This window comes from Lepidochelys kempii, chromosome 8, assembly GCF_965140265.1.
Source record: "Lepidochelys kempii isolate rLepKem1 chromosome 8, rLepKem1.hap2, whole genome shotgun sequence".
Taxonomy (NCBI): domain Eukaryota; kingdom Metazoa; phylum Chordata; order Testudines; family Cheloniidae; genus Lepidochelys; species Lepidochelys kempii.
In genome coordinates, this window is record NC_133263.1 from 5,175,331 (window position 1) to 5,200,741 (window position 25,411).

The window sequence follows — 25,411 nt, forward strand, 5'->3', positions numbered from 1 at the left end:
CCTCTGGTGCCGCTGGTCTCACTGACTCACAAAAGTGCAGACTGCATCCTTCAGTCTGGGCCAATAGGTAGATAAAGAGCTCTAGAGACTTTATTATAAATACTAAGTGTTACTAGTGGCCTTATAGACTAGGCTGTAGGAGGTCTGGACATCTTGGCTTTAAAGTAGTGGGTGAAATTCTGGCTCATTAAAATCAATGGGAGTTTTGCTGTTGACATCAATAGATCCAGGATTTCACTCAGTGTGCGTCTCTTCTGCTTTCAGTCCTGTCCACTTAAGCAGTGAGCATTGACCATTGGCAGAGAAGCTTGTGGCTGTTGTGAATCCATTCTTTCTACCTCTTAATGCCATTGTTAAGGGTGAGGATTATTAAGGAGAAAACTCCAGCCAAACATTTTATGCTTATGGGCAAAAGGAAAAATTCAAGCCCACGAAGGGCACCGGTAGCCACTTCTACCCATTATATCACCCCAGAGTTCTCTCACGAGTAGCCAACTTTCCAGTTTAAGAATCAACTTTTTAAGCAAGCGCTGAAAAGCTCTTTGACACGTTTCTTCAACATGTCAAAGACATGCTTTATACTATTAGAATTTGTGCTTGGCCAGCAGGCTTCGCCAGAGCAGCTTCCTGTTCCTTAGCGCCACATTTGCACGCTAAACCACTAGAGACCGATGCTGTGCTGATGGATACCAGTTGGTGGGAGGGATAGAGAGAGAAGGATTCAGTCTTTGGGGTGGGTACTGTGTCATCTCCATGTTTGGAAGATGCAAAATGCCTTTGGGGTGCCCCTGCAATATAATTAATGTAGTCACTATGACCTACAAGAGAATCATACTTCTGTCCTGCCAAAGGGTTCAATAGTTACATGAGCCTGAGACCTGAGATGGGCAGTGGTCTTCAACCAACCGAAATAGGATGGGATTGTCAGATTGGTCTAGGGGATTTGAGTGTCTGTTCATTTTAATTGGAATTGACATCCAAATCCTGTAGGTGACTTTTGAAATCTGTAATTTCCATGCAATAAATGAGACATCACATCAAAGTGACTGCTCCATAACCTAGAAAATGGCCTCTTACAACCTCGTCCTTTACAAAACATATTCAAAATGACAAATAAGGGAGATACAGGAGGAGGAGGAGGGCAGTGTGTGTGGATAGTGACTAATGACTGACAGTGAGTGACAGTTACATTCCATTAATTCCTCTATGGCTACAGGAGGGCACATAGCTACAATTACCAAGAAACCTCAGTCCTCCAGTGCACCTTTCTGTGATGACCCACACCGTTCCATGGCCCAACGCTGTGATACGATTCTCTAACACTGATCTGTAACCATGTGTCCCGTCCACACGCCACTGTGTTAAAATTCCCTAATCATCCCAGCCACGCAGTTAGCCTTGTAGGGTGAAATCCTGACCCCACTGAAATCAATGGCAAAATTCCCCAGTGGGACCAAGATTTCACCCATAGCAGAGATGGGCCCTAACAAACCCAGGATAGGGTGGTGGTGGGGGGGTCCACTCTTTATCTTTGGCTATGTGTGTGCAGCTCACACAAAAGTCAATCTGGCATCTATCTGAGGGCATAGAATCATAGAAGATTAGGGTTGGAAGAGACCTCAGGCGGTCATCTAGTCCACCAACCCCAAATAAATCATCCCAGCCAGGGCTTTGTCAAGCTGGGCCTTAAAAACCTTTAAGGATGGAGATTCTACCACTTCCCTAGGTAACCCATCCCAGTGCTTCACCACCCTCCTAGTGAAATAGTTTTTCATAATATCCAACCTGGACTTCCCCCGCTGGAACTTGAGACCATTGCTCCTTGTTCTGTCATCTGCCACCACTGAGAACAGCCGAGCTCCATCCTCTTTGGAACCCCCCCTTCAGATAGTTGAAGGCTGCTATCAAATCCCCCCTCACTCTTCTCTTCTGCAGACTAAATGAGCCCAGTTCCCTCAGCCTCTCCTCATAAGTCATGTGCCCCAGCCACCTAATCATTTTCGTTGCCCTCCGCTGGACCCTCTCCATTTTGTCCACATCCTTTCTGTAGTGGGGGGCCCAAAACTGGACACAATACTCCAGATGTGGCCTCACCAGTGCCGAATAGAGAGGAATAATCACTTCCCTCGATCTGCTGGCAATGCTCCTACTAATGCAGCCCAATATGCTGTTAGCCTTCTTGGCAACAAGGGCACACTGTTGACTCATATTCAGCTTCTTGTCCGCTGTAATCCCCAGGTCTTTTTCTGCAGAACTGCCGCTTAGCCAGTCAGTCCCCAGCCTGTGGCGGTGCGTGGGATTTTTCCATCCTAAGTGAAGAACTCTGCACTTGTCCTTGTTGAACCCCATCAGATTTCTTTTGGCCCAATCCTCTAATTTGTCCAGGTCACTCTGGACCCTATCCCTACCCTCCAGCATATCTACCTCTCCCCCCAGTTTAGTGTTATCCATGAACTTGCTGAGGGTGCAATCCATTCCACCATCCAGATCATTCATGAAGATGTTGAACAAAACTGGCCCCAGGATCGACCCCGGGGCACTCCGCTTGATACCGGCTGCCAACTAAACACTGAGTCATTGATCACCACCCTTTAAGCCCAACGATCTAGCCAGCTTTCTATCCACCTTATAGTCCATGCATCCAATCCATACTTCTTTAACTTGCTGGCAAGAATACTGTGGGAGACCATATCAAAAGCTTTGCTAAAGTAAAGGTATAGGCAGAAAGCAGTGAGCTGAGTTATCTGTCTCTTTTCTGGGACAGCTCCATCCTTCAGTGTTCAGGATCAGGTTTTTAAAAGGGCCCTGATGAAGGAAACCTGGAAAGACAGATTACCCAAAGGGTGCACACCTGTTCCATTCCAGAAGGCTGTTAAAAATGGGGAGAAAATAAAGAGCAAGAGGAGAGCAAATGGGAAGAACCCAGAAAAGGATCACTGATGGCTGATAGGGAAGTCAGAGATAAAAACATATCCAGTTGTTCTCCTAAGTGAAGGTGCTATGGAAACTCCCTATGATATTGCCAGGTACATTTAAGGGATGGGTGTTTAGGATAAAGCTTTGTATAGAATCTAAAACTAGACAGTTTGGACAGGGTGATGGTTTCCATGAAAGGCAAAATAATTATTGTTTGGCTCGTGACGTTTTGGAAGCTTGTGCTACAAGCAAAACACAGTTTTAATTCCCCCTGAGCAAAACTTTCTCTGTAAAAAAGCTGCTCACATTTTTCTCACTTTGGTGACATTTGTTATCTTTGCTGCACAAATTTCACAAGGTGACAAGCATAAAATTCACCAGAGGCACTAGCTGAGGTGCCTCAGGAGAGCCATTACTCAGGAACTTTCTCTGCTTCAAGTAGCACTGCACTTTTCTTTCTTTTAAAATGGGTGCGTATTATGCTGTGTTGCCAGGTCCAACAATCTAACCCTGTTGAGATTATTAGGTGCAAAGATTTAATGTATTTTAGATTACATCCCACCAGTTCCTCGTTTCCCCCAAGGTCCTTCTTTTAAATTTCAAATGCAGTCACAGTTTCTGTTTGCATCTCTGAGACTGCCTTTGAATTTCAGGGCAAACCAGCTTAATTCTTCCCCAGTTTCACAGAGTGGCTGGCCTTTCTAAAGGGAACTAGGTCTCAGCCCACCTGTGACATGGCTGGTTTGCCTCCTCAGGTGGAGAGAATGAATTAAGTCATGTGACAGGTAGTCATGCATCTAAACCAGGCTTCTGGGAGGGTAGAAGAACACAGGCAGGTAGACAGCTACAGTTGCAGAGTGAAACTTCAGGGGGAGACAAAGTCTGCTGCAGTGGTCCTTGAGCAAGACTTTTGGGGCTGGGTACAAAGACCCAACTGAAAGATCCATACAGGCTCAGGAGCACTCAGGCCTGCAAACCTCCCAGGGCAGGGGGAGTCAAACCATCAAAGGGGCACATGTGCATAGAGTTACTGTTCTCAGCATTAACTCAGCTGCTAAAATTCCACACCTCTTTTTTTTAAAGGGTCTGGAAACAATGCCAGGGAGAGCAGCTCTGCCTTGTCTGCCTCTGCTCAGCCACAGATCCTGACTCCCATGTGTGGTGTACTGAAAACTGTGTTAAAAATGGTGATCTATTACCTTAAATTCTGAGGGTTTTTCCTGGATCCTGCTTGCAGGTAGGGGGCGCAGTAGGGAAGCAGACAAGTCAACCTGCAGCCAGCCAGCCTACACTAAGGTGGGGTGAGCTGAGCTTTCTGTTTTATGGAGCAGCCTGTTTTCTCTCTCTCTGATTTTGGACTCTTGTGTGTTATCATTCTGAATTTGAAGGAACAAGGTATTGTTGTGTTACAGCCTTTCAGACAGTATTTTATGTTTATATGCGGGAATGCCGTGAAACATTGCACAACGTCAAGGCTTCATGAAGCCAGAGAAAGGAGGAAAGCATGCCATGGAGCAGAATGCCTTGTATTTCTGCTTCCACAGGCAAGCCCCACATGGATTCCATCCTTTTCTGACTATGCATGTGGAGTGGACAACAGAACCATTTATTCTTTAAAATCCCACTGAAATTCAGTGGGAATTGGGCATCTAACTCTTTTCACTCCTTTGAAAACCCCAGTCTTAGGGGCAGGGAAAGGGCCCCTGATTGATCTATGCTTATGCCCATTCCAATTTATCTTGGCTCCTCTAGATGGTCTCAGATTTTTAATATGTCTCCGAGACATATTAAGAATCTGAGACCATCCAACATATTAAGAATCTGAGACCATCTAGAGGAGCCAAGATAAATTGGAATGGGCATAAGCATAAATCAATCAGGGGCCCTTTCCCTGCCCCTAAGACTTTGTCTCCCCTTCCCACTTTCCTTCGTCCTAGTTGTTTTTCTTTATCCACAGAGTCCCTGTATTCTTCTTTCCTCCCTCTCACTCTAATAATCTTCCTCTTCCTCATCTCCATTATCTGATTTGGTTGTTTGCCTGCTTTTACTAATCATGTAACTTCAAAGGGGTATTGTGAGAATTAATTAGTGTTCATAAAGTGTTTTGAAGTCCTCCAAAGACAGATACTAAAACACTTTGCACTTCTATGGGGCCTTTTATCAGAGGATCAAAGATTCATTGCTGCTGTTGAATGATTACTGCTCAGCCTTTGGATCTGAGGGTAAGCAGCTACTTTCCTGGGCTAGGAAATAATCCAGAATTACCTTATGGGCATCATAATTGGATCAACCTCTTAAAAGTAGGTTGTTTATGCGTGCATGCACCCACCCTGCCCTGCCCTGCTGTAACACTACAAGATGAACCCCTCCTGACTTATGGACATAGTTTACCTCTTCAGGGTGATGTGGTGAAAGGTACCATCCATGAGTCCAGGAACAGTCACTTGTTATGGACTCCCTGTCTCCCAATCACAGGAACCATGGTGCTCTAGAGAATTACCAAGAATTACCAAGATGGCCTCTGAAGATGGAGCCTGCAAAGTAGCCCCTTGAGAGCTTTATCTGCTCAGCCACCCAGCCTCTTCCTCTGAGATTCTAATGTAGATTTCACTCTGCGCTCTGGACAAGGCATACTGTTAGCTCAAGACCATGGTTTGCCTCAGTGCATCTACTGATCTCAAGGGAAGCTAAAGAAATTAGTTTCTCCCAATGAAGACCGCAATAGTTACACGAATGACTACAAAAAGGAGTACTTGTGGCACCTTAGAGACTAACCAATTTATTTGAGCATAAGCTTTCGTGAGCTACAGCTCACTTCAGCTTATGCTCAAATAAATTGGTTAGTTGCTAAGGTGCCACAAGTACTCCTTTTCTTTTTGCGAATACAGACTAACACGGCTGTTACTCTGAAACGAATGACTACAGAACCTCCTGGGTGCACCTTTGTGGTCTACGCTGTGGACCACAACAAAGTCAATTAGCCTTGGAAGACACTTGCCTGACTGGAACGTCTCTCTTAAATAGAGCAAGACATGAAATGAAGGTGGTGGTGTGGGGGGGGGAAAGACCCTATATGCAACTTCATGTCTCCAGCACACAGAGCCCAGAGACTGTCGCAGCACTGAGGAGGTTTTAAAATAAATTCTGTGATAAAAGCTGAGACAGCTGCTTTCAAACAGTGACTTTTACACACACACACACACATATTTAAATGCAGCTGTGCCCACACATTTTAGAAAAACCTGAGGCAATGTTACCTCTGAGAGCCCTGGTTGCATGTGGGTAAAGTTCCTGAACATGTTGATATGATTTCCACCTTCCCAATTCTCTGCCAATTCTCCTCCACCCTGACCAGTAACCCTGCAGTCTTGGGGCTCCTATCACTTTGCTTATGCGCCTCAATCCTTTCCTAGGATAGGCTCTTCTTTTCTGGGACACTCTATGCCATTAATATTTCCGCTCTTGGGTTTCTCCTGTGCAAAAGGCACCAGGAGTAAGATGTTTTGATGATACAGACAAATATTCACAAAGGACTAAGACAGCAGGCCTCCAAACACTTCTCAGTTTTGGGACTTATACTCAATGTTTCAGAGCCAAACAGTGAACATATAAGTCTCGAGCTTCCCCTCCAAGTCCCCCCACATTCAACCCCTGGGAGTTTGCAGGGATGCATTCTTTATTGAGCCCTGTTATGAAACTAAACCTGCTCATCACAATTTGGGGAATATTTTCCCCTAGGCACATGTGATTATTCTGGGTTTCTACATCATGTACCCAGACATAAAATTATCTCAGTGTCTGGAAATCTCTATTTAGGTTACAAAAGTGCAAAACAGATTGGATAATATGTTTCTGTGGGCTCATTTCCACTGCCATGGTGCAGGATGGAATGCATACCTTGTGTCTGGCAGACCGAAGAAGAGACCAGGGGATTGTGCAGTACTGCCCAATGAATAAAACCCATGTATTATCACGCTCATCACCAGTTCTATGGACACCACAGGAGTGGCACCTGCAGAGCTACAACAGAGGAGAAGTCTTTGAACATAAGAATATAAAATATCTCAGGAAAAGGTCAACCAGCCCAATTCACCCACCTCTTTTAAATGAACCTGAAAACCACCTTCCTGCTCGTTCCTCGGATCTCTCAATCCCTTCTGTCTCCAGAAACAGCCTCAACAACTGGTTAATTTTCTTTGCATGGCATCCGTCGCTTTCTTCAGTCAATCAGCTCTTTCAACTCTCCCATAAGAAGCAAAGTGGCATCCTGTCCCCATTTAAACACGTTCACTCCCAAGCTTTTTAGCATCACCCATGACATCATCAGCTTTCCCTGCCTATTACTTTGTGATTCTGTTTTGAGACATAAAGATACTGTGTTGCGATATTTGCTGGTTTCATGCACACGTTTGTGTATGTGTAATGACAAGGGAAAATGGTATTTGCAGTGTCACCCAATCAAGCACTTGGGAGGAAGTTTAAAACAAAAATTAAATGGTTATAATTCGTCCAAAACAGAAATTAAAGGAACTTCTTTCTCTATTGTTGGCCAGAAACTTCTGTCCGCCACCAGGGGAATAAAACAGCAGCTGTGGATACTAGCTCTAAGTATGGAATCCAGAAATATTCGAATCAGGGAATTCAATACTCAGCCAACCGTGTATCCAGAGAATGCACAAATGATATGTTATCACTGATAACAGTGATGTGCAGCACACTGGGGAGTTATTTAACAAAACTCCCCTATACTGGTGCTTGTGAAACAGATCCAGGGCTTCTCATCTTAGATGTAATAATTTTCTGGAGTGGCAACATAAAGTTCTGTGTAAAAGCCACTCTTGCAAAGGACACCACTTCAGGGAGTCATAGGTCACTGAGCTCCACAAAACCCCGTGTTCCATGGAAAAAACACCTCCAGCAAGTTATTAGAAAGATCTAACCATGTACATCCCCTGACTGGATTGAAACATGTTTGGGAAAATAGGCTACCAAAATAAAAAAGTCTCTGTTACTAATTCAAAACCAACAATTGAGATTACAGCATAAAAAAGGACATCTCTGATCCTCAAAGGATTTCCCACTGAGGTGAATAATGCCTAATCTAACCAGCAACTTCACATTTTTGAGTCCTCATAAAGCATTATAAACAGTTTAAAATGACTAACACAAGCTGTGCCCACATCAGAGATGTTCTGTTAAAACCCTCCAATAAAAATGCCAAGTATTTTCCATGGGAAATTAAACAACCACCCCCCAACCCCCAAATCCTCACTTTTTTTGAAAATTTCCATGAAATTTTTTCAGTTTTGCAGGGGAAAAAAACACAAACAAATAATCTAGAAAAAAACTTTTAGATTTCAACACCATTTTTAGTCAAACAAACAAACAAAGCAAAACAAAACGGTTTTTGGTTAAAATGTTCAGTTTCTGAAAACCAAAACTTGATTTTTTTATTTTGATTTTTTAACCAAAACCCAAACATTTTACCAAGTATATTTTCGTTTTGCTTTCCAGTTTATCTTTCAAAAACCCAGAACATTTTACATACACACACAAACAAAATGGTGAAAAAATGTTTTGATGAAAATTTGTTGATCAGCTTTAAAAGATAGTTTTGCTCCTGTATGAGAGGACAGAATTGGGCCCTACGTTTCTCTGTGTTATTAGTTAACATTTTTACTTATTGTAGCATCTTGATTGGGAGAGTCCACTGTGCAAGACACAATACAAAGAACATGCTAAGAGACTGTTCCTGCCCTAAAGAGCTCACAGTCTATATATGCAAGACAGAGAAAAGGTGGGAGGGGTAACAGATCAGTGATATGAATTGCTCAGCACCACATAGCAACTGAATGACAGTGCTGGGAACTAAAGCCAGCTCTCCTGACTCCCGGTGCAGCGTCCTTTATAAATAGGCTTGGAAGGTTTTGATTTTGATTGGTAAATGGCAGTTATGTCGATTTCACTGTACATACACAAACCGGTGAAAAAATATTTCCAACAATAATAATCAAAATTTATAGATAGGCAAAGTAAGAAAAATGCTACTTGAGACTTATTAGAGTCAAAATCCAGTGATCTAGACTTTTGAATTAGGCTTGTTGTAGGTGGACTAGCAAATAACTACTAAAACAGGTATGATGTGTTGATTTAAGTATATTTACGCTGTGTATTTTGACATGTGATGTTGACAATTTGTATTAACAGTTTATAAAGCTATAACTTTTTGAATTTCAATGTCTACTGTCATTACATTTCAATGTCTACTGACCCTGCCCCATAATTTTGTGCAACTATGAAAATTTAAATATTTAAAATGCTTAAAAATAAACAATCACATTCTGCCAAACCAACCTATATATTAAACAGCATTGACACTTCCTCTCACTTGAGCTAAAGGAGTAGCTCTGCTCTCTGGTAGTAGTAGCAGTAGTAGACTATTATCCTCCAGTGGCCTAATAACTAAAAAGGGCTGTGAAATATATTCATAACATAACACACTGGCAAAAGTGTGTGTGTATGTTGATTCCCTTTTTGAATCAGATTCGCAGATAATCCACAGGTTACAAATAATCAGCAAGTTTCCTGTAGGCATCTCAAGAGAAGGGAACTCAAACACCAAGAGAGTACTGAGCTTGTGGATGAGTTGAGGAAGGTGCTTGCATAGAAGAAGGCATAACAAGTGCTTGTGTGAGGTACTGACAAATGGATGGATAAAGCTGGCATTCAATGTTTATAATGCATTTGGAAATCCTTGGATTGAAGGGACTACCTGGAAATCCGATGGATTATTATTTGTTCTGTACAATTGAAATTCACTATTATTCTTCCAATGATATTTTATCATTTAAATATTCCTTTCCCATGAACCTCCTGTTCCCCTCATCACCTCTCCAAATGGAAGATGAGATAGCAGGGAAGAGCATTTTCCGAAGTTTCCCATTGTTCACTGATTGCAGCATCTTGGTTGCCATGGAATATGTGCAAGAACCAGAGTGTAGTTGCTTAACTTCATGTTGCTCAAACTGTTTGTTGAGCTGTTTCTATGGTGAGTCACCTAACTTCCTTCGCTAAGTGCATTTTAGATGTAAGTGTGGCCATCAGCTCCTAGAGCTTTGTGAGCACTGCCCTCCCACCACCCCTGGCCCAAATTTTCATCTTGCTGAGAGTAATTAACTCTACCAGGTGCAGGTAATTAGGATGCCATTAAATGGATTTCTAAAGTGGAAGGTGACATTTCCAGAAGTTGAAATACAACTGATATATATATTTAAGACCAGCTTCAGCTTGAGTTGCAACAAACTGCAAAACACCTTGGGCCTGATCCCAAACTCCTGAGTCATGGCCACGTCTTCAAAAGCCCCCGCAATATATCCATCCTCTACTAGAGTGGGAATGGAGGGGAGGCAGTTTGAACCTCCTCTGTCATTTGGCTTTTAGGGTCTGGTTTGTCCCCAGTGCCAGTTAGAGAAGACCTGATGTCTGCTCTAAATTGCACCCAGCCTATTGCACCCAATCAAGAGGCTGCGAGAACACTCCAGTCACCTTCTCTCACCCTGAACACACCCCTCAGTCACCATGGAATGCTTCCTGGAGGGGATCTGGTAGAGCTGTCGAGGGCCTCTCAGCCCTGGGGCTGTTCATTGTCCTGTGATTGGGACAATGGTGAACTGGGCCCAAGGGAGAGGCTCATGCTCTGCGTTCAGCACTGGTCCTCATTTTCGGAACTAATCAATTCTTATGTAACGGCTCAATAGAGCTGGTCTAAGTGTCCCAAATTTTGAATTTTTGAGAAAAAGCTTCATTTAAAATTTGATTTTTGACCCGCCCCCCTCAAACACTCCCTCCAACAATTTGTTCTGAATAGTTTTTGACCAGCTATACAGTGGTCAATTTTTTTCAGCAATTGAAACGTGTTGACGAAATTTCAAAACGATGACATTAAAAAAAAATTTCTGACACATTTTTCTACTGTAGAAGTCTCCAGTGATTTTTCAATTAATTTAAAATAAAATCTAAATAAACAAGAAAAAGAGTAGGAGGAAAAATCTTCATAATGAATTACATGATGAATATATAATAGTCTCTTCCACAGACGTGCTGCTGGAGGGAGTGAGAGGTAATGCCTGGAAGAGTGGCTGAAATGGAATACAAGAAAAACAAGGCAGGTGAGGTAATATCTTGTATTGGACCAACTTCAGCTGATGGAAGGTACAAACTTTTGAGCGACATGGAACTCCTCTGTGGAGCTCGAAAACTTCTCCCTTCCACCAGCAGAAGTTGGTCCAGTCAAAGATGTGACCTCACCTACCTTGTCTCCCTCATATCCTGGGTCCAACCCAGCTACAGCAACATTGCAGACAGTGACACTCCACTGAAACCGAGTGCTGCAGAGCATGACAACATACTCTGCAGAATTCCCCCATTCCCTACACAGTGACCTTCTGGGTCAGTGTACAGTGCAGCTGGGAGATGTGATTCCCGGTGCGTGCACACAGACCTGCGCTAACTCAGCTCCGGCTAGCATGCTAAAAATAGCAGCATGGACTTTGCAGCACAGGTGGCTGGTCAGGCCAGCTGCCCAAGCTCGGACCCTGGGAGTCGGGTGGGCTTGGACAATTAGCTGGAGCCACTGCCCCTGCAGTAATATCCACACGAGCTCGAGCAGACGTAGCCCGAGTCTGTCTACCTGCACTTGGAATGATACCTCCCAGCTGCAGTGTGGGCATACCCTTTAAAATCACTTTGTCCCTGCACGGTTATACATCACAGACACTATTCCCGTTCACACATACACAATGACAATCCAGAAATCCCCCATTTACGATAGAACCTCCCCACCTCGGATAAGAGCTTGACACACAGGATTGGTTCTTTTACATTCTGTTCCTTGAATTCAGTGCAGATTTCATACGCACGCTATATCTGCAGGGGCAGCCTTCATGACCACCAGACCAGGACATCTCCGGTGCTGTTCTCAGATTTCTCAGTGCTGCAGATTATGTTTAGCAAGCTTATGTTGTGTTTGTACAATGACGCGCCATCCCATTAATAGTATATTTTGATCTGTATCTAAAATATGATTTCTGCACTCGACTTCTAAGATTGTATGGCACAGGAGGGGTTCAGAAGAACCCTATCTCCCAGACAGTTTCAACCCTCCTCCACAGAGATATGGTAATCAGGGCAGTGATTACAATCCAAGAGGGTTTAGTGAGTCTAACCACCCTAACAACAGAGCTGCCATTCGTGTAGTCTGCCCAGCTAGAAGTCCTGGCTGTCAGGAAAAACCAGTGTGAGACAAAAGAATACGCATGAAGGGCTCACACCCCATGTGGCCTGAGAGGAAGGGGAAGGCAGAGACCCGCTGAATATGGTAATGGATCCTGAAATCAAGGAGGAGGAGGACACTAAAGACAGACAGGCAGGTACAGTGAGCCCTGCATGACAAACTTAGGCCACCAAAAGGTGGGTTTTCTATAGTGAGATCACAGGCATTAGTTATCTTGCTAGAAATGCACATCTCTTTTAGCAGTGAGGATGTAGCCCAAGAGATGACAAAGAGAGAAACATGCTCTCTCTGAGGTAACAGAAGATAGGTGGACTGGCCGATAGGCGTATAGCAAATGCTTGATCCTAGCCATAAGACATGTATGTTTAAATTTGTTTTGCTTGTAAATAATCTGTTAACTCTACGCTTTTACTCTTTTTCACTTCTAAGAAAGCTGTGAGGTGTCTCAGAAATTCCGGCTGGTCATCCATGGATGAAGAGCAAGTCAATGAGGCTCCCGACCCACAGGGGCCTAGTTAGGTACCAGGGTCTGTGTTTCCCACCCCAAGGAAGGGAGAACTTGCAATAGGCAATGAGGGCAACTGAGGGACCAAAGCAAAACATAAGCCTGAATCCTTTCCCATCCCTCACATGCAGCAACTTCACCTCTGTTGTCACAATATGTTCTTATGCTTGAAGGTACCTGGGCTTTTCATTTGTCTATCCCTCTCGAATCAGGCCTGCTGTACACAATCTTTGTACCAGTGTAACTATGTCGCTCAGGAGGTGATTTTCTACCAAAATAGTTAAGTGAATGCCATCTATAGCATGGACACAGTCATAACAGTCCTTCAGATGCTAGGAGTAAACCGTGCTGATATAATGCATTTTTATACGGATACAGCTATGCTCACACAAGAGGGGATTGTACCATTTTAACTGTACTGGTATTGTGAGAGCAGCACAATTTTCATGAGTAGACCAGGCCTAGCTCTCCAACTGTTGTAAGTTTCAGCGATTCTGAGTGTCTAGTCTGTGTGCGTCAAATTGCGTTTTGGAAATAAGTAGTACTTGAGTCATATTTACTTCACACTCCTCATCCTGCAAATCCTTGCGGAATATTTAGTAGCTCTCTTGAAAGGATGTCTGCAACAAGGTGCTCTTTACGGGCCTGTATTTCACATTTTAACGAGTACTTTTGCAATTTCATGATCACTTTCTGAAGTCTAGGCAGTACTATGAACAGACCAATGGTTTAATGGTCTGTTTCAGCCTTGAGTGATTTCGGCCCATAAGTGTATTCATGAAACCACTCACTACCTAACCCAATTTCTTTTTCGTTTTCAATCTGAGCATAGTTCTGGTGTGTTTCAATCAGTACTTTGGAAGCATAGATTCTAAGGGCAGCTAGGACAAATATGATCATCTACTTTTTCCTCCTGCTTAACCCAGAGCATATAATTTCATTCAGTAATTCCTGCAATAAGACCACCGGGCAATCATCTTGCAGAGAGACAACCACCAAACTATATAGGTAGGCATCCACTGAGCGTTTAGGCTCTGCACTGCTAACATCAAAATATTGCAGCATCTATGCTCTTTTTAATTCCCAAAAAGCTTTCTTCTTGCCAGTGACACAACTTCTTTAGCAGCAATGGTGTGGACTTGTTAGAGGTGCATCGGTTTAATATGTTAACATGCCCCTGAATCTCTGTAACTTCTCCTTATTCTGGGGTATTTCTATAAAGACAGTTGCCTTCATTTATCGACTTTCTTGCAAATATTTGGTTTTCCTCTGATCTCATACAGTAAGCATACAAGGCCCAGGACTGCTGCTATGCGAGTGCTTGCTATTTCCAGACCCCAGTCACCTACTGTCTGTCAGGATTACAGAAGGTAAATATCCCTGTCACGTGGCAGGGTCTGATATCCAGCCAGTCCAGGGGCTGCTGGTGCCCCTTTACCGCATCCCACACACTAACCTTTCACAACCCCCCTGCATCTGCACAGGGGCACTCCACACAAAGTCCCCCCACCCCAAACTCCAGGATTACCCCATTCTCAGTGACACGCCATAGGATCCCCTCCCCATGCACACAGACCCAATGATGCTTTACAGAGTGCCCATTTCGGGGTGATACGCTACAGCAAACCAACCCTCCATCATGACAGAGACGTGTCTCCCTCCATATGTAGCGATGCAGCCCAAGAGCCCATGTCCCCACAGTGAGAAATACAGAGGAACCATTGTTCTGCTGTCCGACATCTCGCAGAAATTTCTCCTCCCCTTCTCTCCACTCAAGCCATACCCCACAGAAACCTCCCCCTTCCTTCGCCCACAACCACTCCCCACAGAACCCTCCCCAGGGATGCATACCCCAGAATATCTGCCCACCCAGAAGAAAGTATTTTCAGGCCTCTGAACAGTTATACTGCCGATCAGCATTCCAGAGCACTTCTCCCATCTCGACAGGACCTCAGCCCCATCCCCACCACACACAGGGACACTCCACAGAATCATCAATAGAATGACATCCCTGCACCACCAGACTGTCTAACCCTGATCCTAGTTCCCCTGCCTAACCTCAGCAGCAGGCATCCTCTGACAAATGGAAACCCCCGTTCAGGTAGCTTGTTGACACCAAGATGTGAACAGGATGCTTGGGTTCACAGATGATTCGGGGATGCTCATTTATTTTGGTTGTTGGACGCCAAACACGACACGGCCCCTTAAAATAGTGGGATATGGCTGCACTGCTTATGTAGCTTGTCCTGCCACATGACAGCATGGGTATACACAGAGTTATGCCTGTGATGGTCTCTATTGAAGGACAAGCTAGTGTTATTAGGCCAACAAAGATGTGAAAGATAAAAATACCCCACAAGCAACTGGACACAGATCCAAGCAACCACATTTTATAATAATAAAAATAACTGGTCACCATTTTTTGTGTTAAAATATTCCTGTCAGAAAACGCAGTTGTCTTAAAATCAAAATGTTCTGTGGGAAAATGTCAATTTCAATGATTTTTTTCAATTTCTCTATCAGGAGAATTGAAACAGAAACATTCATTTAGAGTCAACATTGAAAAATTGAAACAACATTTTACACTTTGAAATGGCCGTTCAAAACAGAAAATGCCATTTGAAAATGTTGAGTCATTGTAATTCGCTCCAAAATGTTGATATTTTTCATTTTGGCATTTTTTAATCAGACAAGTTTCTGAATTTTTCACTCTGCAAACAATTTTCAATATTTCAACTTGCTGTTTCAATTCTGAATGGGAACTAATTGCAAAATTACAGGTTTCAGAGTAACAGCCATGTTAGTCTGTATTCGCAAAAAGAAAAGGAGTACTTGTGGCACCTTAGAGACTAACCAATTTATTTGAGCATAAGCTTTCGTGAGCTACAGCTCACTTCATCGGATGCATACTGTGGAAAGTTTAGAAGATCTTATTATAAACACACAAAGCATGAAAAAATACCTCCTCCCACCCCACTCTCCTGCTGGTAATAGCTTATCTAAAGTGACCACTCTCCTTACAATGTGTATGATAATCAAGGTGGGCCATTTCCAACACAAATCCAGGTTTTCTCACACACCCCCCACCACACAAACTAACTTCTGGAGGGACAAAAATTCCTGACCAGTAATAACAATAACAGCAACCACAGCAATAATTATCTGATCCTAATAGATGCAGCCAAGTTAAGAGATGTGTTAAAGGTTAAACTCCTCTCCGCTGGTGTTCACAGGGAAAAACTTTCTGAACACTTCGGATAATGATCAGTGATGACCTTTAAAACATATTAATACTATAAATGTCACATCTACCACAGTGCCTTTGGAAGCTTTTTTCCTCTGCTATCAGGCATTTCATTAATATTTTGCCAAACAGGCAACAAACAGTCAAGAACCCAGACATACAGGCACTTTAATTTTCATCATACAAGAGCTTTTGCTGTTGTTTAGTGTTATTGCTATTTGCTGATGGAGTCATTTCTTGTTTTATCCCCCAGACTCTCACTGTCCGCTCAGCATGTGTAAAATTAACTTCCATTTACAGCACTGTAAGCCGACAATACCCCACACAGAGTTAATGTTAACTGAGGGTTCAAATAAAAGAAAAACAAGACAGGGGAAAAAAAAAAAGATGGAAAAAGTCTTGCCTTGATTTGTTACTAGAGTAGACTTGATCTTGAAGTCACTGGGGAAAATAAACAGACAAAGCGAAGAAGCCAGTCTATAGAATAATTTTTCTGCAACTCTACTTTAAGAGCCAATATTAGGCTTGGGAAGCATCTTATTCTATGGTTTGTTTCTATCTCTATAACAGCCATGCCAACCCCATAGCTTTAAAGCACTGCTCCCTGCCCACCCAACCCTGACACTGAATCTATCCAAATCCAGATCTAAGCTCATGCCTTTGATTCATCTCCAGCAGAACTGGGCAGGAAATAGTTTCCCAAATAGATCCCTGCCATGAATAAAAAAAGATTTCCAAAATTTTTCCCATTCCCAATCGGGACAAAAAGTCGAAATCACCAACGTTTTCACAAGCTGACTAATTTAAAAAATTGTAGTTTGAGTCAGTTGAAACAAAAACATTCTGATCATTTAAAAACATTTAGTTTTCATTATGTCTCTTTCAATTTTTTTTCAACATTTTTGGGTTTTTGCCTTGACTGGGATTTTGACAATTTCAGAATTTTAGTTTCAACATTTTGTTGAGTAGGGAAATTCATCAAAAATCAACCCTTTCCTGTGAAGTTTCAGTTTTATGAATCAGCATTTTTCAGCCACCCTCCCCCCCAAAACCTTTGTTAAAAAATATCTGACCAACTCTAATCTCCAGTTTTCTCTTCATTGTGTGAGGAGTGTACACGTACCAATGGATCAAAGACTCCTCACTAGAGAAACATTTACTTGATGTACAATTTTTGTAAGCAAAGAATACTTGTTAGACCCAAGTGAAAAGTATTTTTTGCATGAAATGCCAGACTGGAGAGAGTTTGTATTATTAATCCTATTGGTAGAAAGGAAAAATAAATAAATACCAAAAATCACTGGTCACCAATGCAATTGCAGGCATGTTACTTCCATAAAAGGCTTTTTGGCTGGTCAGAGGAAACTTACTTACAAAAAATAAATGCAAAATTTGCAAAGATGATGACTGAATCTCCCAATTTTGTGACTACTTTGCACAACATCTTTTTTGTATCATGAAAGCTTTTGCTACATGGTTTCCCCATGTCACAATTTTTTTCTGGTATTTTTCCCAGCTTTTTAGCCAACTTGTCATATCACACCAGCCTTTTATTTAGATGCAATGCTTTTAATTTATGCAGAGACAAATTGGCTTCCACAGAAGCCACTTAAGGAAGCAGTTAGCCCTTTGGTGCTTTGCAACTCCTCATTTCCGTACATACACTTGAACCATTGACTATAAAATGGGAGCATGTAGTGAAAACGCAGTAACTCTCCAAGGGCCCAGCGACATCTACTGCAATTCAATGTATTTTACAGTCTTTGGCAAGATGTGCATAAGCATTCATTGGGAACATCAAATCATCAATAAATAAAACATTCTTCCATTGTTTTACTGGGTTTTCAAAGCTTCCCTGCAAAGCCCGGAGGACGCTTTTGTTCAAAGAGAAATGACACTGAGATAAGCAAAACTGTCTAGGTGGGGCAGGTGGCTTTGCAGAACCTTGTTGTTGGGAATTTTGTTTTTCAAAGCCAAACCTAAAACTAGGGTGGCACGTCTTAAAAGCAGCATTTTATCTACGCTCTAGTGTTTATAATGTTGGGTAAATGATGCCTATTTTGGCCCATTTCTAAATATATGTGTAGTTCAGAAATTAAACTGAATGAGAAAAACCAGAAAGAGGGTTGAAAAGGGATATATGGCTCCATGGCATCCAAAAGGACTAAAAATGCATGAATTAGAAGAGTATTTGTGTGTGAAAGGTAACCAACCTTGGTGAAATATCGCATCCTTGCTGCATAAAGGCTCCCAGGGAGAACCAAAGACTGTTAAATATCCCAAATTCATTAGTCTGGTCACTGGGCGGCTGGTCGCGCCCTTCCTCGAACTCTTCAGTATGCCATTCATAAGGGCTGAAGCGGCTGACCAGGAAGAGGACAACGCTTACTCCAATGTAGGCAAAAACAATGCACATCCAAATCTCATAAGCCAAGGGATCCAGAAAGGAAAAGACCCCTGGCTTGGATTTTTGAGGTTTTTTTATCATGATGGATATGCCCAGGCTCATAAATGGCTTGGAAAAGTCTATGACTTCTTCTCGGACGAGGGTGATGGTTAATGGTGCAACAGCCACATCAGCTCTCTGAAAGGAGAGAGAGACACCAGATACACAGATTGTAGATTACATGCACCAACACACTCCATCACCAGCCTTCTCTTTCGTCTTCCTTCTACTGGACACTCCCAATCCACTCTCTGATTTCATAGGAAGATTTAATCAGGAGAAACCAACTACTAGAGAAAAGCTAAACAAAAACCCCATTACACCAGCATGTTATTTCCTTTCCTATTATTACTGATTGCAAGTAGGTTTAAAAATCAGACATCTTTCCTTTCCGAGCCAGTCAGGTCCTCTTGTCTGATTCATCCATTGATGTCACAATCCAAGGTTAGTGACATCTCATTTCAATATCATGTTGCCCAACTAAGAAATGACAAAGTAACAGAGTCTTATCATACACACAGCAGAAGAGATAGGAAGAAAGTGTACTGAGGGGGTGATGCCAGGATGTTTATTTTCAGCAGGAGATGCTTTTCTATTGCATGACTCATAGATGAAGGGAAATATTTTCAAAAAAGCCAAAGCCACTTTTGAAAATGGGATGAAGGCTCCTAATTCACATAGGGCCAGAGTTAGAAAGGAATTTAGGTGCCTACAGATGCACCTGGTGAGATGCACAAAAGTGCCTAACTTCTATTGACTTTCATTTCGATTTTCCCAAAGGTGAAATTGAGACTGTCCCATGGAGAATGTTGCTTTTGCAGAAACTGCATTTTCCATGGCAGAAAATAATTCCAATGGAAAATTCCCAACCAGCTGTAGTGAATAGTGATCAAGCCATCCAGCAACCAGATATAAATATAAGTGACACGATGCACGATAAGGATAGAAATACTAATAGCAAGAAGGAGATTCTAAGAGAGAGCCCATTTTGGTGTTAAGAGTCTGACTAGTCAGAAGGCTGAGATTTCAAACCCAACCATTTCTAGGTGCTACTCCTTCACAGCTCTGTCAGAGAAAAGTTGACAAAATGGGTGTGCTCTGGGTGTTGGTTTTGGGGTAGGATGGCTGGGTTATTTACCTCAGAGGACTACTTTAAATTGCTACTCTGCAGTGTGAGTAACTCTCTGCATAATTGTATGCTTACCTCCTGGAAAAAGGTTGATTATATTATGCTTTCAGATGCTAGTTCATTAAAATGTATCTTGTAGGATGAGAAAGGTCACACTGGTTGCTGTGGGCTAGACCTTAAGAATGATACTCTAACTGATTGCACTAACAGACATCTAACAGCAACAAGGCCATGGTGACATGATGAAAGGTCCTATTGTTCAATCAAAATGAACATGAAATAATAGAGATGTAGCTGGGGTAGCATTAAAAATCCAAGCAACACAAAGTGATGGAAACATTCAAAACATGAAAAGGAACTCAATAAATAGAGATAGACAGACAGACAGAAAGGGTACCATTGGTACTTTAATAGGACCACCATCTCCTGCATTTGGGTACACAATTCAGTGCTTAAGTGCACTAGGGGGGTACAAAGGTGCTGATGCACAAATTCAAAATTTGGATGTCTTATTAAGGTGCTGTATTAAGGCCCATTATCTATCTAGTTCTTGAAAGGACTTTGGCTGCTGAAGGCAGGAGATACCTGAGATGATTGAGGCTCAAACCTCCTCCCTCTTCTGTTTTTGTCCTAAGTGAAGCTGTTCTCAGCTCACCTGGAAGCTGGGAGTATCAGAAATCTTTCCCAACCAAATCTTGCAGAATTTGACAGTTTGCCTAATCAATCAGTTTGCCTTCGGGCCTGGTAGCTACACTTTTTGAGGTCCACTCATAATTAATTCCTGTAATTATGAATCAATGGACAAGGTTGGAAACTTACTCCATAGACCAGCTCTCCCACCATGCCATTCCATGCTTTATTGTCAGGGTCCCGGGCTCCATACTTCCCATCGCTCACTATCTCCAACCTGTATTGGTAGCCAACATGCTTAGCAATCTCAGCAGCAAGCTCCACGCAGTAGCCTTCATACCTCTCGTTGCCTTCAAACTGGTTGGCATTCTTCTTGAGCATCACATATGGATCTTCCTGGCAGAGAGAGGACAAGTTAGTGAGTCATGCTTCCCTTTTTGCCCCCAGAGATGTTCAACTTGTGTCATGCTCTCAGACAGGGATGCTAGATACGATTCTCAATGCACTTTCCAATTGCTAGTGCTGGAATCATTTACAAAGTGGTTCAGCACAGCCTGTTCAAGAAAAGTTTGGGCTGGTAAGTTGCCTGTTTGAGATTTCTATTGTGAAGAATTTGGTAGCAACCCTAGCTGAGGTGGACCTAACCAACAAGGAAAACGGATAGGAATTCTTCAATAATCTCTGGTAGAGATTCCAAAAGGTAAATAATGCCTTCTACCTGAGGATCCCTTAGCATTTCACAAACAACTGAGTAAGCCGTCATCAGTCAATCTCTGTGAGATAGGCATGCACAGTGGTGCATTATGTCAAATGTTATGGAGGTGCCTATTGCTGCTCTATAATAATGGCTGAGTTGACTTTTCCTCTTAAAGCAGGGATTCGACCTCTGTTATGTATGAGGAATACAGCGTCTCCTTCCTCAAATTACAGCACCTGCTCTGTGGGTGCACAATATAAAACATTGCTACAATGTACCTACTTTCCCTATGTTGATGTCCCTGCTCACTGCCTGCCATACTTCCTTGTCCTTCTTCTCTGTGTTAAGAGGGGAGACATCTTAAGTATTTATTTAATTATAGGGCAACGGCAAGTTTTTATGGGCCACCACTGGAAGCATTAAGTGCTGCTGTGATTATATGCAACATGTATTACAGGGAAAGGCAACCTGAAAGGAAAGGGGTACACAGCACAACAGGGAGCATGAGTGGAAGAGAAAGGAGTGAGGGAGACCTGTGGATTAGACATGCAAGAGAACTTACTAGAATAGTTGTAACTATGTAAGTCCGATTCTGTAGAGTCACGGATTCATTGTCACCTTGGGAATCTGTGGCTGTGGGAACAAACTTATCATCTTCGTTCCAGTAACCAATCTGTTAATGACAGAAAGACCATGAAACCCTGCTGTCCTCCGAGCCTGTTCCTAGGACAAGCCAAGAGGAGAATAATATACCAATAGGATTGCCATGCCAGCTTTAGCTGTCTCAGGGTGTTCATCACCAACCAGACCTCTACTGCTCACACTGTCCTGACCTTTCCCCCCAACCTGGCCCTGGAAACCCCAGAAAAATAATGACACGTACTGTGCATAATGTACAGGGGTAACCATGTATATGTAAATATGACAGCAATAATCACACAATAATAATGGAAGTACCACAATTTCCTCCAATACTTAGGGGAATCAATAACAAAAGAATCTCACAACACTGTATGCGGACTGCTGGTAAATAAGTTTTTAATGACAGGTTTCAGAGTAGCAGCTGTGTTAGTCTGTATCCGCAAAAAGAAAAGGAGGACTTGTGGCACCTTAGAGACTAACCAATTTATTTGTGCATAAGCTTTCATGAGCTACAGCATCCGATGAAGTGAGCTGTAGCTCACGAAAGCTTATGCTCAAATAAATTTGCTAGTCTCTAAGGTGCCACAAGTCCTCCTTTAAGTTTTTAATGGTGACCACTGTTAATGTATGATGGCCTCTCGAGGCTGATACAGGTCTTGTGTCACACCTCACACTTGCACAAGTGTAAAATTAAATTCTAGGATACCTTGCAGAACCAGGACAAGATGGGGGGAAAAAGCAGGAGACTTGTTAGAAAGAGACAAAAGGAGCTGCCCCACTGCAAAAAGTTTGGAGTTGCACATGCAACTAAGAAGCTGTAAGGGGCAGAATTCTTGGTGTTACTCTGTGTTTATTAATAATCAGGGATACAGTCCATGCTATCACTGCTCACTGGCAAAGCAGAGAGCTGGAGAGTATCAATAGGAAGATCATTCTTGAGGTGGCCTTATTTGAAGGCTTGATTTTTTTAAGAGCTTTTCCATCATATCATGTTCGGATGAAGTTGCATAAGCTCTGCTGATGTGAAAGGGATTTCTTACCACATGATATGGGAAAGAGTATTAATTCAAGGCAAGACCAAAAACCTGTGGAGGGAAGATTAGAGATCCCGGCAATGCAAGACATACAACCCAGAGAGGCTTCTCCTCTCTTTACTGCAGAGAAAAATGAAAAGTGTGTGAGGAAAAAGCTTCCACACGCTGCTCTAGGGCAGCACAAGTGGAGAAAACACATATTTGCTTGGCATTTCTCACCTGATTGATCCCACTTACAGCACATGTGTTGGAAGTAAAGGTTGGGGGAGTTGCAAGGGAGGATTTGATTGTTTGCAGTAAACATACAGTATAAAACCGTATTTGGACTTCTCTGGGCCCTATCTTGACCTCACATTGAAGGTAACAGCAAAACTCTCAGTGACTTATATGGGGCAGGATCAAGTCCTCTGTATCTTATACTCATATGCTGGTTATTTATTTATTTGTATTGTGGTTGCGCCTAGGAGTCCCAACCATGGCTCAGGACCCCACTGTACAGACACAAAATTCATATCTAATAATTAAATTCATATGGCCACAGTGAAGGAAAAAAATCTCTTTGACTAGTAAAGAGGGTTTTCCCCATGCAGGCCTCCAGGGGTTCAGAGTGAACCAGTTGTTACCAGAATACAAAAACAGTAGGAAATACTTCCCAAAAGGAATAAAACAGGTCAGAAAGTGAAGTTCTACTGCCCTTTTTTGATGGGCTCCAACTTCACATCTGAAACCAGCAGGGTCAATACGATATCGTACGATATTGCTTCTGTAGAAATGCAATGTATGTGCAGCTGTCAGATCTAGATGATGAGGTCAAATTTGATGATCATAGTTGTCCCTTCTGGCTTGGGAATCTATGAACCGCATGCTATTTTCCTCCTAATTAAACATACATGTATTGTTTTTCAGTTGCTGACATAAATCCCACATTATTTAAGGTTTAATAGAATTGATTCTGTTCCCTGAATAGTTCCAGCATTCTTCATTTTCCAAACCTGTCATCTCAAGCAGGTTAAATTCCAAAGGACAGAAGGGAAAAAATTCTCTCTCTGTTTGAAAGTTTTCTGTATGGAAGTGGGAGATAAACCACATACAGCCTGAGTGAACACACGACATGCTGAGCTCTTTTGAAAATATGGCTACTTATTTTGGTGCTTAACTGGAAGCTGAGCCCCTCTGAAAATCTGGCCCTGATGGTGAACCCTACTGAAAATTCTGGTGACTGTGTGGGATTTCCAAAATCACTCCACACTGCCCTCCCAAAGACGTTAGTGGTATAAAACTCTCACTGACTTCAATGGGAGTGGTGTTAGACGAACGCTGTGCATTGTTAAAAACCTCCTCCATATTTTGTATGTAAGTAATACAACATGGTTTCTCATGTTTTTTTTTCACTCACATTGAGCGATGGAGTTACCAGGCATAGCTACTCTACTCATGAATTCTCCCTCTTAAGACTCATGAGGAGAAATGGCCTCCAAGAGACAAGCCCATCCTGCGCCCGACACCTTGCCCATAACTGTTAAACAGGAACAGAACTGATCCTTTGCTTTACCTTCCTGATCCCATCGTGTTTCACTTCAATCACATGGAGGGTGTAGTTGGTCCGACGTCCTTTCTCGTTAAACTGAACATTGCCGGTTAATCCTTCAAAGCGCACCTTAAAAGAATAAATATCAATGAGGAGAGCAACTTGATCATTCTGTGGTTGACGACCAGCAGTCACAGCAGATGGGAATCAGCAGAGAAGGGAACACAGAACAACAGGCCACTGGATTGCGGGTCAGAAGCATTTGGGCAAGTCACTTTGCCCCTCTGTGCCTCAGTGTTCCCGTCTGTAAAATGGTGATAGCGCTTACCACCTTTATAATGGTGCTTTGAGATCCTCAGAGAAGATGCACAAAAAAGCAGTAAATATTGTAATTGTGAAGGAAACAACCTGCTCCTGTGCTGTGCCTGTTTTCTAGCTACTGAAATGGGACTCTGGCACAAACATCCACCAATATTTTCTACAACTTTTTCAGAGGAAGAGATGTGCCCAGCGGTATTTGGAGAAACAAAGGTTTTTTTCTTTCCACAAGGCACAACATATTTATCTCTTGTGGGGAGGGGAGGGAGATTGAAGTAGCTTAAAAGAGGTTTCAGAGTAGCAGCCGTGTTAGTCTGTATTCGCAAAAAGAACAGGAGGACTTGTGGCACCTTAGAGACTAACCAATTTATTTGAGCATAAGCTTTCATGAGCTACAGCTGCAGCCAATGAAGTGAGCTGTAGCTCACGAAAGCTCATGCTCAAATAAATTGGTTAGTCTCTAAGGTGCCACAAGTCCTCCTTTTCTTTTAGCTTAAAAGACAGCAGCATTAGAAATTCAGAGTAGCATTCCCCCCCCGCCCCCCCTTGCATTCTCTGGGCCTGACCTGTGGATGACCTCTTTTGATATTTATTCTCTCTGGGACATTTTGAAATAGGACCTCGATGACTTCAGAATGCAGGCTAAATGATCCAATCATACTTTTCATTTTTCCATGCTGTGAAGTCATCTAGACTACACCAATTCCTTTTATGTTTATAAATGAAATGGTAATGCTCCCATTTCCCCATGTGATGGGGTGGGAAGAGTGGTCTTTGTCATCTTGGTTGGAGCCCTTAGAATACCCTCTGGCTTTTCAATCAAAGCCCACTCCCATATTTCCTTTCAGATCCAAATTCCCTTTAAAACACAAACATTCTGTTCTTTAATTAGTTAGAAGGGGTCTCTGCAAAGAGACTCCAGACATTTTTTGGAGTCCCTTCGCAGAGACCCCTAGCGGTGAGAGCATCCAAGCCTCAGGAAACATTAAAATAGACTCTAGAGTCCTGATCTCTAGAAGTGCCAAGTACC

At 42.6% G+C, this 25,411-nt stretch overlaps 1 protein-coding gene across 9 annotated transcripts in view; it reads right to left on the reverse strand.

Annotated features, from left to right (window-relative positions):
* The window catches only part of GRIA1 (glutamate ionotropic receptor AMPA type subunit 1), a 165,919-nt gene that overhangs the window by 37,997 nt on the left and 102,511 nt on the right, over positions 1-25,411 (reverse strand). For all 9 annotated transcript variants that reach the window (XM_073355281.1, XM_073355277.1, XM_073355278.1 and 6 more), the window contains 4 exons: positions 24,088-24,192; positions 21,422-21,532; positions 20,352-20,558; positions 18,171-18,541 (listed from right to left, as the gene is read on the reverse strand). In XM_073355281.1, coding sequence (XP_073211382.1) covers positions 18,171-18,541; positions 20,352-20,558; positions 21,422-21,532; positions 24,088-24,192 — 794 coding nt within the window. The remainder of the gene's footprint in view (positions 1-18,170; positions 18,542-20,351; positions 20,559-21,421; positions 21,533-24,087; positions 24,193-25,411) is intronic.